General features: G+C 39.6%; 1 protein-coding gene across 1 annotated transcript in view; it reads right to left on the bottom strand.

Annotated features, from left to right (window-relative positions):
- The window catches only part of gnb1l (guanine nucleotide binding protein (G protein), beta polypeptide 1-like), a 65465-nt gene that overhangs the window by 5086 nt on the left and 41601 nt on the right, over positions 1 to 18778 (bottom strand). The window contains exons 5-6 of the mRNA XM_067439426.1: positions 14472 to 14564; positions 6734 to 6943 (exon numbers count right to left, since the gene is read on the bottom strand). Of these exons, the coding sequence (XP_067295527.1) occupies positions 6734 to 6943; positions 14472 to 14564 (303 nt within the window). The remainder of the gene's footprint in view (positions 1 to 6733; positions 6944 to 14471; positions 14565 to 18778) is intronic.

The raw sequence follows: 18778 nt of genomic DNA, 5'->3' as shown, positions 1-18778 counted from the left end.
TTCTGCCAAAAGTGTGTGTTATGTGTTCAGCGATTAGAATATAAAACTTGCAAAATGGTTATCATAAACAGATTCTAGACCCAGAATCTGCCCCACCTAAATTTTATGGCTAGGAGCCACTACTGGTCTAAGAATATGATGACAAATAAAACGCAAGAATGATACAATTTGTTGGTCATCTTTTTTTTGTTAACTTAAATGTAAAATAATCCTATTGTTTTTTTCTTGAGGGAACCAGGGTGAAGCAAAAACATGCAATTCCTGCGGCACTTACTGAAAAAAACGTAACCGTGATTATCTTTGAAAGCAATGCAATGGGGTCACAAGTGCACGATGACTCGCAGCACACTTGGTTGCACAACAAGGCGGCCAATTAAAAAGCTAAGTGTGATCGATTTTTGGCAGCAACGCAACAGGATGTTCAAAGCGCAGTATGCTCTGGCATGGACTTGGCAGGCTCAACTGACTTCACACTGATCTACTGAAACCAGTTATCATCACTTGTCCACTTGAGCCTGACAATCCAGTACCGATTAGGGGTGTGTTTGCATTTTCCGGAGACACACCCCTTTAGTTTTTAATTGCAATTTTTTTGTAAAAAAAAAAAAAAAACCCTGAATCTCTCAATTGGGCATTACGCCTAGTGGACACCTAAACAAAAAACATCTTGGTACAAGAGCATGAAAAAAGTTAAATAAATACCTAATATTATCGATGACAGCAAAGGAATTTACAAAGCATCCTGCTTCATCATTCCAAACCAGCCTTTGATAGGCACCCTGATCCCTCCTGTTGGGTGCTGACAGATGCTGGACACCTGAAGCATGGAACCTGGTGTGGTGCAGGATGGGTAGTAGGAGGGAGGGCTGTTTAATTGAGAGAAGTAGGAATGTAGGGATTGAACGCAAAGAGATGTGGAGATCCACCTGTGAGTGCTGTCAGCATGTCTCCAACAGCATGCACAGACAGCCATGCTTGATTTACAGTAATCTTTACAAACACACACAACAACTATCTCTGCCTCACCCTCCAAAATCTTGTCCGACTACATCTGTCAATAGTCAGGAGCGCAGCTAACCACCCATATCCAAATCTTGATCAACAAACGTCTCGACTTTGCCACCACAATCGCATGCAAAGCGATACACAAGCGTAATCACTCTTAGTCAAGCCCGTGACAGATGCGACTGCTAAATTCCACTACCACGGCTATCATATCCATGAGTGAACGTGGAACGGTGGGCCGTCCCGGGGCAAACCAGCTTATCTGTGCTTTTAAAAAAAACTTCCCTTTCTTCAGCTCGCATACACTGGCTTACACAATACTTCTCTGCAAAATGATGAAGCTGAAAGGCTTCTTCTCAATACAATTACTAATAAAGTAATACAAAAATCGGTTGTTTTTTCCCCTGATAGGGAGATGATAAATGTGCTTCATGACAATATATATATATATATATATTTTTTTTACTATGATGGGACAAAAATAATACAACACGATATTAGCACTGCATTAATGCTTTTTCCACAAAGGAATATAACTGTCCATTTACAACCCTATAAATTGTCCCTAGGATGTAATGCTCTGTTTTTGCCTTATTTGGAAGAGTCATGAATATTAATTTTTGAGCTCTGCTCTGATTGGCTTATTTCAGCAGCTCAGCTCATGAGTCCTGACCTTCCTGACAGAACACAGACCGACTAAATGACACACATTAAGCTAAACATCTCAAATGGAGACTTAGATATTGCAGCTTACTTGTCACTTCTTGGTGTTTTCAGATCATCCGCGCACCGAGAAAGAGCTCGCGTTCGTGCGGTCGTCAGATTTCAGTAATTAAATCCCCCAAACAGAGCTTTTCTGTGAAAAAAGTGTTATACCTTAGCATGTCCAATCTGGCAACCATATGCACGCGAGCTCTCTCTCTCGCGCGCGCGCGCGCGAAGGTGAACTGAAAACACCAATAAACAAGTAAGCTGCATTTTATCAATCTCCATTTGAGATGTTCTGCTTAAAGTGTGTCATTCAGCCTACATTTTAGACGCTTATGTTTATATAACGTTAGTCACAATGTAGGCTATAGTTACGCAGTGACTGATGTAGCCTAATCTGAAATACAAATAGGCAAAAATATCATAGGAAACACCATACTTCAGTTCTCAAAAATATAAATATATAACTTATATTTTTACATAATGAATAACCTTGTCAAATGACTATCGTTTTAACTTATATGGTGGAAAAGGTGACGTTTGCTAGAAGGATCGAGTGAACGATCTAAGCAAAGTATCTACGGTTGTATTTTGTAATACAAAATAATATTAACCTGTCATTAGACACACTATTTAGTTTTGTATGGTACTTGGTGTTTCCTATTGTTACTGTACTAACATCTTGTGTCATCTAGACAATGCTGTCTCTCTAAGAAACTTTCAATTTAATGAGAAATTGTTTAAACAGTCAATTAGTGGATAAATCGCTACTTACTGCTTGCAGGAATACAGTTGTAATTGCCCCCTTCTTCAGTTTAAGACGCTGAGAGAAGCTTGCTTGAAATGGGCTGAACAAACGAACAATCTTGAATTAAATTGTTGTGGTATCGGATTATAAACATCAACCATGACAGTTGATATTTTTTATCTGTGGGAAGGGTAGACAAGTCTCCTGAACAGCCTGGAACATTAAGTGTGTCCATGCGAGCAGCTTGTTTTGATGATTCGCTCCATTTCCGCCTGACAATGCCCATGTTTGGACAGATGCAAATGTTGGGGGCATGCATGTAAATGATCCCCAACGCTTGCATCACAGTTGGCGTTATGTTGAGAAGCACTTTTTTTTCCATTGTGTTATGGATTCACGAGATTTACATAAGAAGTAGGAGCCAATGATGTTTGAGACTCACAGTATGTGATGTCCATGTACTGAACTCTTTTTATTTCACCATGGCAAGGTTAATTCAATTTTTCATTCTAGGGCACCTTTAAAGGGATAGTTCACCCAAACATTTTACTCATGCTCATGTCATCCCAAACCTGTATAACTTACTTTTTCCTGAATAACACAAAAGATGATATGCTGATAAGATGGTGTCCAAAAAATATTGGACCCCATGCACTGACTTTTATTGTATGGGGAAATAATGAGGTGAGTTGATGAAAATACTTTAAAGCTTAAATAATTTATTTGGCACTAAAACGCTATTGACATCTAATATTAAACACCATTTTAGCATCTACGTCAAAATAAAACGGACTAAATTCACTTTCTAAACATACTTTCTTCAAAATTCAAACTTTGACAGAAACAAAGAAAACGAATGATGCTAAAAGAGTACTGTTAGCGTTTACCGCAGCATGTGCATTTCAGCAGCAGGTTAAGGTCGGACGGTGTAGACCCTGTTGCTTCATCTCCTCTCAGCCTTTCGTAGAGCCTCCCACTGTGAACTACTGTTCCTTTTATTGCAGATGTGTTTTTTGTTTGGTTAGCAGCCTGCGAGGTTTTGATGTTTTTATTACCTCTCGCGGGTCGTTCGTCAAGCGGGGCGAGCGAGAGGATCAGCCACCCGGCAGATACCCCCAGCTCTACCGCCACACAAAAATACGTCTGTGGGAAGAGCTCGCAGCGGCTGTCTGGACGTCACACTGCGCTGCACTTTGGGGTAATTTAAAAGCCCCGGTAGACTCCTTTTCCGAGCTCCTCTTTTTTTAGGCTCTCTCCGCCAAGAATTACATTTTAAATCAATTTTTTTTCGACATGCAAAATAAACCGAACCGTCGATACAGCTCCTATTTTGTGAAGAAATGCTTATTACTGCAAATACGTTTTGCATGCTAGACAAAATAGAGAGGAAGGTTTGGGGATATTTCTAATTCACCCATTCATGTGTAAAAGGCGCTGGAAAGAACAACAATCCATGAACAGGACCGGAGTGTTGTATATCAGAGCTTTTTCACACAAATTTTCTAGCCGAATGTGAAATATTGAATTTGTAAGCCCTGAAATCAGCAGAGAATATGACTACTCATCTGAAAGGTAATGCCTCATTAGCAAAGTGTTATGCAAGATAAAACACGGCTCTGGTGTGTGCTCATTTTTAAAGAATGCTGTATAAATATAAATATAAAAGCGTTTGTAAGCGAAAAGTATTGTGGGAGAAGAGATGTTTTTGTCTAGAGGCAAAATCTGGCCTAGAACTACAGTATGACATCACAGTGTAGCTGAGAGTTGCCAATCTAAAGTAAAAGAGACTGATTTATTACACAACAGACCTGAGGAAACTTCTAATTCTAGCCAAATACTTTCCAAGTGGTGTGTCTACATGGCCACGTACACACCACTGCTAAATACACTCCTCAACACTGTTCACTGTCCACCACTTAATGCCTAACGGCTGGAATATATGCTGCACAACTTTTGTTCAGTTAACAATAGTTTCTGAAAGTCTGCGGCAGTCAGTTCACAGATTGTGCCAACTGTGCTGAGAATTCCGGGCTGAAAACGGTTTGTAATCGTGCCGTGCCGAACCAAGATCAAGTGGAAATATAACTGGAACTGTTCCTTACTGTTGTTAGAACTGCTTGGCCCGACAGTGGAAAAGCAGCCTAAGATCCTTAAATGTTTAGTGTACGATGCAGTTTTTCTCTGTAACCATTTACAAACTCTGCAAGTGTATGATGGCAAGTGCTTTAAAATCTGTGCAGATTTTAAAAGTCATATATTATATTCCAGCCATAAATCGTTCTGCATACAGATTTTATTATTTACAGGAGTGAGAACCAAATTTTAATTCAATCTTTGTAGAGAACCAAACTGAACAACCAGTTACTAATTGGGTAGAGGACGAGAAAATAACGGCAGTTTACCATTAACTGAAGGACATTAATAAAAACATCTCTAGTCACTAATATTACTTTGACCAATAACGCTAAATGGGTTCAACTGTTGCACTGTAAAAGATTCTTTAAAAAATAAGTTACCTGGTTGCCTTAAAATTGTGAGTTCATTTAAACAAAAAAAATGAGTTAATACAATAAACATTTTTGAGAATCGACAACCATTATTCAAATATTCTTAAACGATTTTATAAGCATATTGGGTAAGAGTGTGTGTGTGGTTTGTGATGACGCAGTTAAACATGCCAAATTGTGCTATTTTCATGATTTATCACATTTTTATGTGGTTCAGATACAATAACATTTTGAGTTTTTATTTATTAAACCAATATCCTTCACTGTGTCAACTTAAATTTTTTATTTAAATAAACTCTACTTTAAGTTAAACCAACAAAATATTTTTACAGTGTGGTAACCTTGTTTCTTGTCTACAAAAGACAAGAAAATGTTGCTATGATTACCACTTTGCAACTGAAAAGGCATTCACAACCCATTTTACTTCTATAATGTGACATTTTAGGATGAAACAAAATGTTTACAAAAAAATAATAATAATAAAACGAACATGGAACTAAAAAGTGGATGCCCTGTAGCAGAATGTGTTTGCAGTCAAAAGGGGAGGACTAATAAATCCTGCTAAAATATTTATGCCCTCAAAAATGTAGGGTTTTTTTTGACTGAAATTTAAGGCTGAAGGTCAAGTTCACCTTTAAGAGCATCTCAACGTAACGCTTCTTTTTTTAAAACATAATGCAATTTGTGATTATCGCTGTCACATACATGCATACATACACTATATATATTATATAACTATTAGAACTATTATAGAACTACTGGAAAGTTTGGATTTAGAAAGGTTGTATTACTTACAACATTATCCTAACACAATAGCCATTTCAATATTATATTAATGCTATTAAACAATAGTTTACTAGACTTTGGTGAAATTAGACAAAAAGGAAAGACTATTTATTTTGGCCCCATTTACACCTGGTATTAAGAAGTGTGTTGGTCAATCGTATTACAAGCGGATGTATACAGGAGTAAAACAGGGTCTAAAATGTTTTGAGCTTATCTACTTACGACCACTCCCTGCAGAGGTAGTCGAAAAAGGATTCGACCGGACTGCTTTCGTGGTGGAGGGGGGATTATGGTCTGGGGTTGTTTTTCAGGGGTTGGGCTCGGCCGCTTGGTTCCAGTGAAAGGAACTCTTTATGCTTCAGCATACAAAGACATTTTGGACAATTTTATGCTCCCAACTTTGTGGGAACAATTTTGGAAAGGCCTTTTCCTGTTCTAACATGACTGTGCACCAGTCATGTTTTGGAACCTTTCTAAATCCAAAAGACGTGTGGTCGAATGTGTTCGAATAGCCATAAAATACCACCTACTCTCCGCCTACTGACCTAATGTGTAAACATTATAGGGAGTGCACTAGCCAGATGGATTTAAACTTTGTTGAGTGAAGACAACCTAAGTTTGGTAAGATGAAAAATGTACCAAGCTCAAAGTTTCTCACACCATTCCTGATTTCTAACACAGACTTCAGTGTTCGTGGTCTTGCAGATTTCAGAGCAGAAGCGAAAGCTGATGCTTGCCGTATGTTTTTCCGTCGTTCCCAGCCAAGTTCATCTGTAAATTGCATGAGCTTATTTCATCCATTAGATCAAAAGATCTTAAACAGCCCATACATTTTACCACCCATAGATAACCCCCCTTAAAAAATAAATCTGAACTTCAAAAAAATCATAATGTTTAGAAAAAACATTCACTGATTAAAAGTTCTCAATAAGGAACGTTTGTGAAGAAAGTAAATAGTTGGAGTTCATGTTGAATTAACCTGAAGGTTTTGCTGGTTGTCAAATGTCCAGGATTGGAGAATGTTCTCTGAAGACCCAGAAATGCCTTTCTGCCTGCATACATCAACGTCTAGACACATGACTGGCTCAGGATGCGCCTTCAGACAGCTGAGCGGACGGCGATGGGAAACATCCCACAACACCAGAGAGCCGTCCTCATACCCGGCACACAGAACAGGACCAGAATCCGCCTACATGGAGAGAAACAAACAGAAGATGTGAGGACGTGAGAATAATGGAGATCCAAGAAAAGGAGTGTAGAGCCAGGGGGAGGCAGAGAGGAACAGAGCACAACAGACGAACAGAAGCTCGTGGCAGCAGTGTTTATCAAAGGTTATCAGGCTGCTCATGCTCTGATGAACCACAGCATTAATCATCTAATGCTACCTTTCAGCCAATCACAGCACACATCACTGTACACTTCATTAGAGCGGAGCTGGTAAATATATTAGCAAAAATGAAATGTATGTGAAATATACACTCACCTTAAGGATTATTAGGAACACCATACTAATACTGTGTTTGACCCCCTTTCTCCTTCAGAACTGCCTTAATTCTAGGTGGCATTGAATCAACAAGGTGCTGAAAGCATTCTTTAGAAATGTTGGCCCATATTGATAGGATAGCATCTTGCAGTTAATAGAGATTTGTGGAATGCACACATCCAGGGCATGAAGCTCCCGTTCCACCACATCCCAAAGATACTCTATTGGGTTGAGATCTGGTGACTGTGGGGGCCATTTTAGTACAGTGAACTCATTGTCATGTTCAAGAAACCAATTTGAAATGATTTGAGCTTTGTGACATGGTGCATTATCCTGCTGGAAGTAGCCATCAGAGGATGGTTACATGGTGGCCATAAAGGGATGGAGATGGTCAGAAACAATGCTCAGGTAGGCCGTGGCATTTAAAGGATGGGTCTAATGGGCCTAAAGTGTGCCAAGAAAACATCCCCCACACCATTACACCACCACCACCAGCCTGCACAGTGGTAACAAGCCATGATGGATCCATGTTCTCATTCTGTTTACGCCAAATCCTGACACTACCATCTGAATGTCTAAATAGAAATCAAGACTCATCAGGCCAGGAAACATTTTACCAGTCTTCAACTGTCAAATTTTGGTGAGCTTGTGCAAATTGTAGCCTCTATTTCCTATTTGTAGTGGAGATGAGTGGTACCCAGTGGGGGTCTTCTGCTGTTGTAGCCCATCCGCCTCAAGGTTGTGCGTGTTGTGGCTTCACAAATGCTTTGCTGCATACCTTGGTTGTAATGAGTGGTTATTTCAGTCAAAGTTGCTCTTCTATCAGCTTAAATCAGTCGGCCCAATCTCCTCTGACCTCGAGCATCAACAAGGCATTTTCACCCACAGGACTGCCGCATACTGGATGGTTTTTCATTTTCACACCATTCTTTGTAAAACCTAGAAATGGTTGTGCGTGAAAATCCCAGTTACTGAGCAGATTGTGAAATACTCAGACCAGCCCGTCTGACACCAACAACCATGCCAAGCTCAAAATTGCTTAAATCACCTTTCTTTCCCATTCTGACATTCAGTTTGGAGTTCAGGAGATTGTCTTGACCAGGACCACACCCCTAAACGCATTGAAGCAACTGCCATGTGATTGGTTGATTAGATAACTGCATTAATGATAAATTAAACAGGTGTTCCTAATAATCCTTTAGGTGAGTGTATTTAATAGCATTTGTCTGTGAATATCACCATCACAAACTGCACTGTTTCTGAACCCGTTTTTTTTTTTTTTTTACATATTTACGCTTGTGTTAATTTTAGTTAAAGGTGCAGTGTGTAATATTTATGAGGATCTATTGACAGAAATGCAAGAAAATATATATATGTTTTTGGGTGATTGCAAAACCTCACCACTAGATGCCACTATAACGTACACACTGCACCTTTAAAACAGTGTGGATAATCAATATTATATAAAAAATCAAAATAATTAAATAAATTATGTAATAATTTGGGTATAATAAAATGAATGATAATATATAAATACAAATAAACATTTTAGAGCAAATTCAGCAAAAAGTAATAAAATAGTTGAAAAATGGTTTGAAAATACAATACATTAAAAAAAAACCTTTCTACATATTTCAGAGCAAACAGAGATGCATTTTATTGCCAAAAGTTTTGCGACGCCTGCCTTTAAATGCACATGCACTTTAATGACATCCCATTCTTAATCTGTAGGTTCTTTAATATAGAGCTGGCCCACCCTTTGCTTCTTTAACAGCTTCAACTCATCTGGGAAGGCTTTCAATAAGGTTTAGGAGAGTGTCTATGGGAATGGGAAATCATTCTTCTAGAAGCACATTTGTGAGGTCAGGCACTGATGTTGGGCGAGAAGGCTTGGCTCGCAGTCTCCGCTCTCAATTCATCCCAAAGGTGTTCCGTCGGGTTGAGGTCAGGACTCTGTGCAGGCCAGTAAAGTTTATCCACACCAAACTCACTCATCCATGTCTTTATGGACCTTGATTTGTGCACTGCTGTGCAGTCATGTTGGAATAGGAATTGGCCATTCCAAAATTGTTCCCACAAAGTTGGGAGCATAAAATTGTCCAAAATATCTTCGTATGCTGAAGCATGAATAGTTCCTTATACTGGAACTAAGTGTCCAATCCCAGCCCCTGAAAAACACCACCACATCATAATCCCCCCCATAATTCCAAACTTTACACTTGGCACAATGCAGTCAGGCAAGTACCGTTCTCCTGGCAACCGCCAAACCCAGACTCGTCCATCGGATCGCCAGACAGAGAAGCGTGATTTGTCACTACCGAGAACAAGTCTTCACTGCTCTAGAGTCCAGTGGTCGCATGCTATACACCACTGCGTTCAACGCTTTTCATTGTACTTGATGTAAGGCTTGGATGCAGCTGCTTGGCCATGAAAACCCATTGCATCAAGTTCTCTATATACTGTTCTTGCGCTAATCTAAAGGCCACATAAATATTAGAGGTCTGTAGCTATTGACTCTGCAGAAAGTTGGTGACTTCTGTGCTCCTCAGCATGCGCTGGCCCCCATCTGTGATTTTACGTGGCCTACCACTTTGTGGTTGAGTTGCTGTTGTTCCCAATTGCTACCACTTTGTTGCATGTACCACTAACCGTTGACCATAGAATATTTGGTAGTGAGGAAATTTCACAAATGTACGTATTTTCACAGATGGCAACCTATAACGGTACCACGATTGAATTCCCTGAGCTCCCGAAAGTGACCCATCCTTTCACAAATGTCTACATGCCTAGGTGCTTGATGTTATACACCTGTGGCCATGAAAGTGATTGGAATACTTGAATTCAATGATTTGGAGAGGTGTCCCAATACTTTTGCCAATGTAGTGCATTTTAAATATCTTTTTTTTTGTGGTCAATATCACCTAGCCCCACTCAACATCTCTAGTGAGTGAATGAACAGACAATTGGACAGACATATTTGCAAACCACAAAAAAAGAACAGTATCATATTTGCATATAACACCCATAACTGATTGAAGCACGTCACTACAAATCTTCGTTCTGAACCCGCAGTCATTTTATACTGCCACAATCAGTGTAACCTCTAACTTTAAGTTACTATGCTCTATGACCTTCTTTCACTTAACAGCTCAGGTGCAGGTGCTTGTTTGTTTACTCAGATTTACAGCACCTCTGAGGTTCCCCGCTCATTATCTGCAAGAAGCGCTCAAGCTACACGGCTACATGCAGTAGGTTGTCTCATAAATCAGTTTAGCGGATAAAAGCAGAATGAGGGAGCTGATAAAAGCCTACAGTCTCATAACTCAGAACAGAGCTGCAGGCGTGCTGTCTACACAACAAGATTTACAACAGAGGTGTCCTTCCCCTCCTTTCTCGCTCCTCTCCTTCTCAGATACACAACATATACGCACACGCCTTATTCACTTCCCTGTGCAAGTGACAACACAGCAGTGCCATTTACAGGACTTGGCTTACATTACGTTGTGTATGCATCAATCACAATAAAAACACTTGTTAAAAAATAAACAATTTATCAAGCTCTCTTATAACTTATTAGAAACAAAAAGCACTATCTGTAATGCATGAACTACACGTTTGGAGACTTATTTTTTTAATCAATTAATGAAAAGTGACAGTGAAGACATTCATGATGCTACAAAAGTTTTCTATGTTGAAAAAAATCCACAAAAATACTAAACAGCACATCTGTTTTCAAGTAATAATAACGAGACGTTTCTTGAGCATCAAATCAGCATATTAGAGTGATTTCTAAAGGATCATGTGAATACAGTAGTGAATGTTCAATGATATAAACAAGAACCCTAGCCAAAAACAAACACATTAAAATTAAATCCATTAATAAAAAAAGTCTTTCTTGTTTTGTTCTCACATGTTTTATCTACTGAAGGACGAGGAATATTTACAAATAATCTGCCCTTGGGCAATGGTAGTGCACCGGGTACAGGCGAAGCTGGCAAAGGAAAAATTCTTTCCATATGTGTAAAGGCCCAAAAGTTGGGACTAAATCCCACCCCTCTTATTTGCTGCCTTGTCTCTTTTTACAAAGACTGTCCTCTCTTCGCATGGTATATTTCTTTTTCTCGCTATGCTTAAAGTTTCCCTCGAATCATGAATCCCATGTAAACACGTCACTGGCAAAGTGGATTAGGATGAAATAAAAAATAAAACAACTGGAAATCAATCCCCAAGCCTCATAGACAGTTGTTAAGCATTACCGTCTGTTGCCCTCTGGCCCCTGCACTTCAGTTAAGTGTAGGTGCTCCTTGATTGATGATGTCACAGGTCAAGGGTCATGGAACCCTGGGTAGACACCTAATTCATTATATCCTCCATGGCTGGTCTACAAGAGGGCGCTTTAGCCGGATTAGAACTCAGGCTTCAGGGAAAGATTCATCATCCCAACAGCTGCATCAGATGGATGCTCCAGACTCAAGCCACAACAGAACGGAGAGGAGGAGAGCAGTGGCGTTCCACTGGATGGCAACAAGTCGCCATGCACCACCGAAGCCCCCGCTGAGTGGGAAACCACAGAGTTGATCCCGGCACAGACCCTCCTCGCATCTCTGGGGGCCTTCAAAGGAAGATCGGGAGAGAGGAGCTTTTCTAGGTCAAGCCGTGTGAAGGACTGTGGGTGGCGTGTGTGTAAACCACACCTGAACAAGGGTGAACAGATGTGCGACAGGGTTACTAGAATATGCAACACGCTGATGAAAGCGAAAGCAGTTTACAGGGCAATAATGAGGAGTCCAAAGGGGCCGGGCTCTGAAACACTTAAGGAGAGGATATACGGAGCAGAGATGGAGGAGGGTGATGTCACAGGGATTTGGATATCTGTTTATGAACATTTCCTTCTCGCCAGCATCACTGCATCCTTGACACCAGGCCTTGTCCAATCTCACCCCAACATGTTCTCTATAGCACTAATTGTATTTACAGTGCTATTTATACGCAAAAATGTGTTTTACGGATTAGTGGTGTGGCTTATGTGCGTATTACACGCCATAAAGTTCGTATCATATGCACACGAAAACTGTGTAACATGCAGTAAGTACAAATCATGCTAGATAAACTACTGTAAACAATTAAATATCCAATATTGACTGCAGTGTTGTGTGTGCTTTTGCCAATTATTATTTTTTTAAATTTAGCTTTAATTTATTTCAGTTTAGTAATTTTAGTACTTTGTTTCAAATCAGTGGCCAAGGCAACATTTCTAAATTTTTATTTTCAAGTTTATTAAAAAATTATCTTTAAAGGGTTAGTTCACCCAAAAATGAAATTTATGTCATTAATTCTAATTAACCAACTGATGCCACATATATACTATTTTGATGAAGTTTTTATTCCCTTTCTGGACATGGACAGTATAGTGTGCATACACTTCCATATGCTCTCGGACTAAATATAAAATATCTTAAACTGTGTTCCGAAGATGAACGGAGGTCTTACGGGTGTGGAACGTCATTAGGGTGAGAGTTTCATTCTTGGGTGAACTAACCCTTTAATAGTTTTAGTTAACAACAACAACACTGCATTAAATCAACAGGGAAAATCAATTACCAATATATCATACAGATCTAATCTGACAGCTCTGACTGAGACGCTTCCAGCCCATCAGAAGCACAAATATGGGGAAGCCAGTAAAAAAGCGAGTTTCAAGCCAAGCCAACCCAAAAAAAAGCATTACTTAATATGGCATTTAATCCGTTCCAATAGTCCACCATGATGCGCTTAAAGACAGACAGTAAATCTGTTGTCAGTTCTACTGGCAGCATGATGGAGGAGACGTGTTCAAAGAGAAGAGAGCGAAGAGGATAGTGATCATCTGTGTGTGTGTGTGTGGTTGAGGAAATGGCAGTCTGCACCAGCAGGGATTGTGAGGATAACAAGACAACCGCCTCATGATTGATTGACACCGAGAGAGAGCAATGTGTTACAGCCGCTGGGGAAGTGACCGGGCCAAGTGTGCCCACACTGAGAGAGGACTGCTTAACACGTTCACGCTGGGTTCCTTTTTTGGGTAGACGGGTACCTCTGAACTCAGCCTGCCGGGCTTGAGCATGACAGTAACAGATCTCCCTGTCTGAGCAATGAAAGACGACAGCTCGGAGCGATTCACTGCCGCCCAGGGTCCTGCTGTTAGATGTCAGCACCTACCTGTGGGGCCCCATTAATACTTCATAATTATCAATTCTAATTCAGGCAGGCAGCACTAAGAGCCCCACTGTCTATACAGGACAGGCAAAAAGGATGAGGGAATGATGCTGAAAAACAAACAGAATTACAACACCAGTCTTTTCATTGGCCGTCATTGATACAACCACCGAAAGAGCCCGCAGCCAGAGCAGTCTTCATCAACCGCTTTGATTAGCGCTGCCAATTAACTGCGAGGAAACTCCGCCCTGCTGTCAACTGACCTGAGATTAACTGAGGGTAGAGAGGATACAACTCGTAAATACTGCAAAAAGAGATATTAATTATCGGTGAAAATAATTATAGGTCTCTTTATTGGAAGCAAAATAATAAAAAAATTCAGCTGTGTTTACAAAACACACACGGGCAGTTGATATATGGCACTGAAGCAAAGTTGTTCCAAACACTATGATTACATTGCAGCGAAGGGGAAAGGGGGGGATTGGAACAGCCCGGACAGGTCGCATCCATAAATCAGACCAGTTCTGTTGCTTTACACACTTGCCAACTGCTCAGTTACTCTGTGAGCTCTTGGTTTACTTGTCAGTACCTCAAAAGGAAACGCTTGACAATGCCGAAAATTTAGAACAGCAACATTATTAATAACCTGGGAAAATCTGACAGTGCTTCTAAAGTGACATTTGAAGGAGAAAAAAAAACCCTGAGACTTTCCCCAGTGCAAACAAGAGGACTTTGGATTAAAAAGGTATACATAAATTGGAAATGATAGCATAAACATGCAAAATTTTGTTCTTGTGTTTGCAAAAGTCTAAGGTTTTTTATCCAGCAAATTTAAATTTACTGACCATTCTAATGGGGAATTCAAGACCTCCTGGAAAGTCATGTTTACGACATTCAAGTCACTTTCATTGAAGTCACTATTCTTTTTTTTCTTTCACTTTTGCGTCCTTGTCACTGCTAAATACCTTTTGTGGTATTTTGCCACACTTTTCACTGACACTCCCAACTCGTAAACTCTGGACTTAAAGAAAAGCCTTACCTGCCACATCTTCATACACATGAGCATCCCCAGCTTTGAATCTGGTTTGAGAGTGCACACTGGAGTCCAGCTCCTCATCTCCACCACGCTCACCTGAAAAATAGCATCAATATTAAAGACTTTTATAAAAGACATGTTCAGCGTTGTATTTTTCCAGAGTGCAGTTTCAGAGAAAATTCTTCTAGGTTTATGGAAGTCACCACTGAATGCCCATCCATATTAAAATGAATGACACCCTCCAAATAATCTATATTTAAAGAATTAAAAAAGAAGCACTGCACAGATGTGTATTAGCCAACTGTCCTGTCCTGTTCACACCGAAAGTCTTAATGCTCAATTCTGATTTTTTTGCTCAGATCTGATTTTTTGTTTGACTGTTCACATTACCTTTTAAAATGTGGCCTATATCTGATTCCACTGTGAACTGTTTGAGGTATCAAACTAACCCGCGAAAGAACAATATCAATGACATCAGACGCAGCATGCTGTTGCACTAAAGTTCAGGAGGTTATAGAGGAAGTAAGCAAAAATGTTTGTGTAATGGAAGCCATTACATTAATGAGCATGTGCTGAAGAGGAGAAGAATGAAAAGAGAGCAAAATTGGTTATTTTGGCCTTTTGTCACATTCCTTTGGCACTGAAGCTATGTTTTTCTGTGTCCCCGTTCTTCCATTTCGTGTGCTATTTTTTTCAAAAACAGAGCGGTTATGGTAGGATACTTCTAGCGTAGCTTTAATTGAAGTATCTCCCCAAGTTTTTAATGTTACTGTCTGTGTCTGTTGTGTCTAGGGATAACTCGCCGGCACATAATTGTGACAAATGTCGATATAGATTGACGTAAAAGTCACATCAAATCCGCCTTGGTTGTTCACACTGTGGCCGCTTTGGAAAAAATCAGATCTGGGTCAGATTCAGGACCACATATGTATGTGGTCTAAATCTGATTTGAAAAAAATCAGATCTGGGCTAGATTTGAGTGTTCACACTACCTCTGAAGAAGTCTGACCTGGTCACTTGATCCCAAATAAAAAAATCAGATTTGGGCCACTTTTGCCTGCAGTGTGAACTGCAGTTTGCCATGATGCATGTTCACAGGTGGTAAGCGAGTGCAGCCAACATTGGGCTAATTGCCAGCAGCTTTCCCATTTTCCTGTGCTCTGCCTCATCAAGTCTTGACTCGTTAGACTCCAAACAGAGGCAATTGATTTAAAACAACAGTTTCCACCACAGAAGGGCCATGACCATTAATATTAAGAAGAAGAAACTGACACATTAATGTTTCTGACTAACAAAAAAATGGGACCATTGGTGAACATGCATGCAAATTTCGCTGGAATCAAACTACAACAGCCCCAAAAAGTTTCAGAACACTTTTAAGCCACACTAAAATATTAGAATGCCATTCCATTAAACAACAAATATCAAAACCAGAGGCATTTTCCAAAAAACGATGATATACAATTGGCCTCAAGGTGATTTTTAGTGGATGTATGAAGTTCTTCTTCAATGCTTAGTTCACCCAAAAATGAAGATTCTGTCATTAAATACTCACCCTCATGTCGTTCAACACCAGTAAAAGCTTCAATCATCTATGGAACATGAATTTAGATATTTTTGATGAAATCAGAGAGCTTAATATCCCCCATTTTGGTGCAAGGCAATTTACACATTCAAGGTTCAGAACGATAGGAAAGACTTCATTAAAGCAATCCATGTGACTCCAGTGGTTTAACCTCCATTATATGAAGCAAGGGGGGTGCTTTATTTGCACCCCCCCCCCATTTAAAAAAACAGTTAAAAAACACAATTTACTGCTTTTTTTTACTAAACTATTGACCTGCAACCCAGTAGGGGGAGCACCACGACGCATGCGTGTTGACTAAAGACTGGAAGTTGTTCCATGAAACGTACATTGGATAATATTATTTATTTTGTAAACATGGTAAATCATCTTTGATTTTTTGTGTGCAAACAAAGCACTAAATTGAGGTTAAACCACTGGAGTCACATGGATTACTTTAAAAGTGTGTTTCCTACAGTTCTGGACACTGAATGTATAAATTGCGTTGCTCCCAAACGAGGGACTGAGATCTCTTGGATTTTATCAAAAAGAACTTAAAGCTACACTGTGTAACTTTTTTTAGTTTATTCTTAGCTAAAATCACTTAGTTCTTTCAAAAATATATGTGCTCATTAATGTATATTTACTTCTTTCAAGTAATAATGCATTCTCATAATTTTATAATATACCATTGAAAATACATAAGTGTTGAGGGTTCGGATGGCGGTCGCCATGTTGCTCCTCCATCTTGAAAGTACATTTGCCAAAGAGGGACATACCCGTAAATTCAAGCTTCGCTTTTCGCGTTTTAACACTCGATGGCACTGTGTCGAATGTGAAGAGGGGGATTGCTTGAGGCTGCTATATGATGATGGAGGATCATCACTCTTAAGCCCCTTTCACACTGCACGTCGGACCCGCAATATTCCCGGAACATTGCCGGGTCGCCTTCTGTGTAAAAGCAACCACGTCCCGGAATTGATTACCGAATTCGACCCCGGTCGGGGACCTAGTAACATTGCGGGATATGTATCAAAGTCGCCAAGGAAGCGGAAAAGAGAATTAAGACGGCAACGCGACAGGCAAATCAACAAGACAAAAAAGTAAATACTGGAGTGGCCTTTCCAAGATGGAAAGAGCTCATGAGGAGCAACGATTTTAAAAAGAACGCCGACCTTGCCTGCTTTCTTCTCGACAGGTAATATTAATTCAGCCTATTTGTGTATATTGGAAGTTTTATTGTTGCTTGGCTAATAATATCATGGTGTGCTGTGCGTAACACTAGAACGACGTCTAGGATAGTTTTCCTCGCGTCAATGATGAAAAAGTATTGTTTAACATAAATCCGTGTTCTGTGACGGATAACATGAGATTAATATTTTAATTGCATTATAATTTGTTTGCCTTATGCTAGTGGTGTTGTACAATATACAGAATAATGATAGCACTGATAAAAGTTACTTTACTAAGAGCTTGCATTCGTCTGGGAACCTGATAGCTGATGTTAGCAATGAACTGGTTATTATTCAGTTCTATTATTCATTTTACATAGATTAACTTGATCATAGATCATTTGGTAAATTAAATAACTGCAAATTATAATAGTTTTCAAAAATTACCTCATCACTTGAGTTGACGCAACACTCACCGAAGAGGTCGAATTGAAAGCCATGACTAAATCGGCCACCGTAGGAGTTGAAACGAAATCGAAATTGAGAGGAGCAGAAACAATTATTCACTGGATGGTCATATACCTTTACACCGCTAGATGGGAGAAAATATCACACAGTGTAGCTTTAATTTTCGTTCGAAGATGAACAAAAGTCTTAGGGGATTGGAACGACATGAGGGTGAGTAATTAAAGACAGTATTTTCATTTTCGGTAAACTAAACCTTTTAGTTCATACAAGAACTAACCACAGGTGCAGTTCATACCATTTATGGACATTTCCAAAAACAATGTCTCAATTTATTTAATCTTAAACTACATTTTGATGACATATTTTGCTTGAAAAATGTGTCTGTGCTATCTTTCTTTTAAAATAAATGCTTGTTTTAATATTTTATCTATGCAATGACTATTTTTAAAGGGCGTTTAAGTGTCCATATGCTTTTGGGGTCACTGTATATAACATGCATACAATGTAATAACTCCTGAGTAACTTCTCCAGGCCAATACGTCTCAGGCTGATTGCAGAGGCTGCCATGATTAAGAATCATTCTAATTAAGTTCTATTTAACATCTCTGACTTCAGACCAATTCATATTTTAGCACTAAGACACATCTGCACGTTCTACATGTGTTTACGCCTGTAACTATAAACAGCAGAGAAGGGCAACTCTCATCCCCTCAGGTTAAAGAGAGAGAGCGAGCGATCCCGAAACAAGTTAAGCAGTCGATAAATAACAGCGAGTCTATTAATTAAAGCCCTGCACTGTCAGGCTCATTGGAACGCTAAACATGAAAGCCTCCAAAAACACCGGAAGACACAGATGAGGTCGAGTTCCGGACTCCCAGCATGCCTTACAGCATTGTTATTTGTTTTAAGAGACGTATAGTGGTGCAGTTTGCCTGCAGTTATCTTGTGACGGTTATTACCTTGATGGGCTTTTGACAAGGCCTTCATTAGTTAGTACAAGGTGGGAGGGGGATGTAAGTGCTGTAAATTCCAGAACTATGTTTCCATATGCTCGAGCACTATGGAGTACACTAGGTGGTACACACTACATTGCATTTCACTACAGT

This window comes from Pseudorasbora parva, chromosome 3 (assembly GCF_024679245.1).
Source record: "Pseudorasbora parva isolate DD20220531a chromosome 3, ASM2467924v1, whole genome shotgun sequence".
In the NCBI taxonomy this organism is placed as follows: Eukaryota; Metazoa; Chordata; class Actinopteri; order Cypriniformes; family Gobionidae; genus Pseudorasbora; species Pseudorasbora parva.
This window is presented reverse-complemented; position numbering and strand designations above follow the sequence as displayed.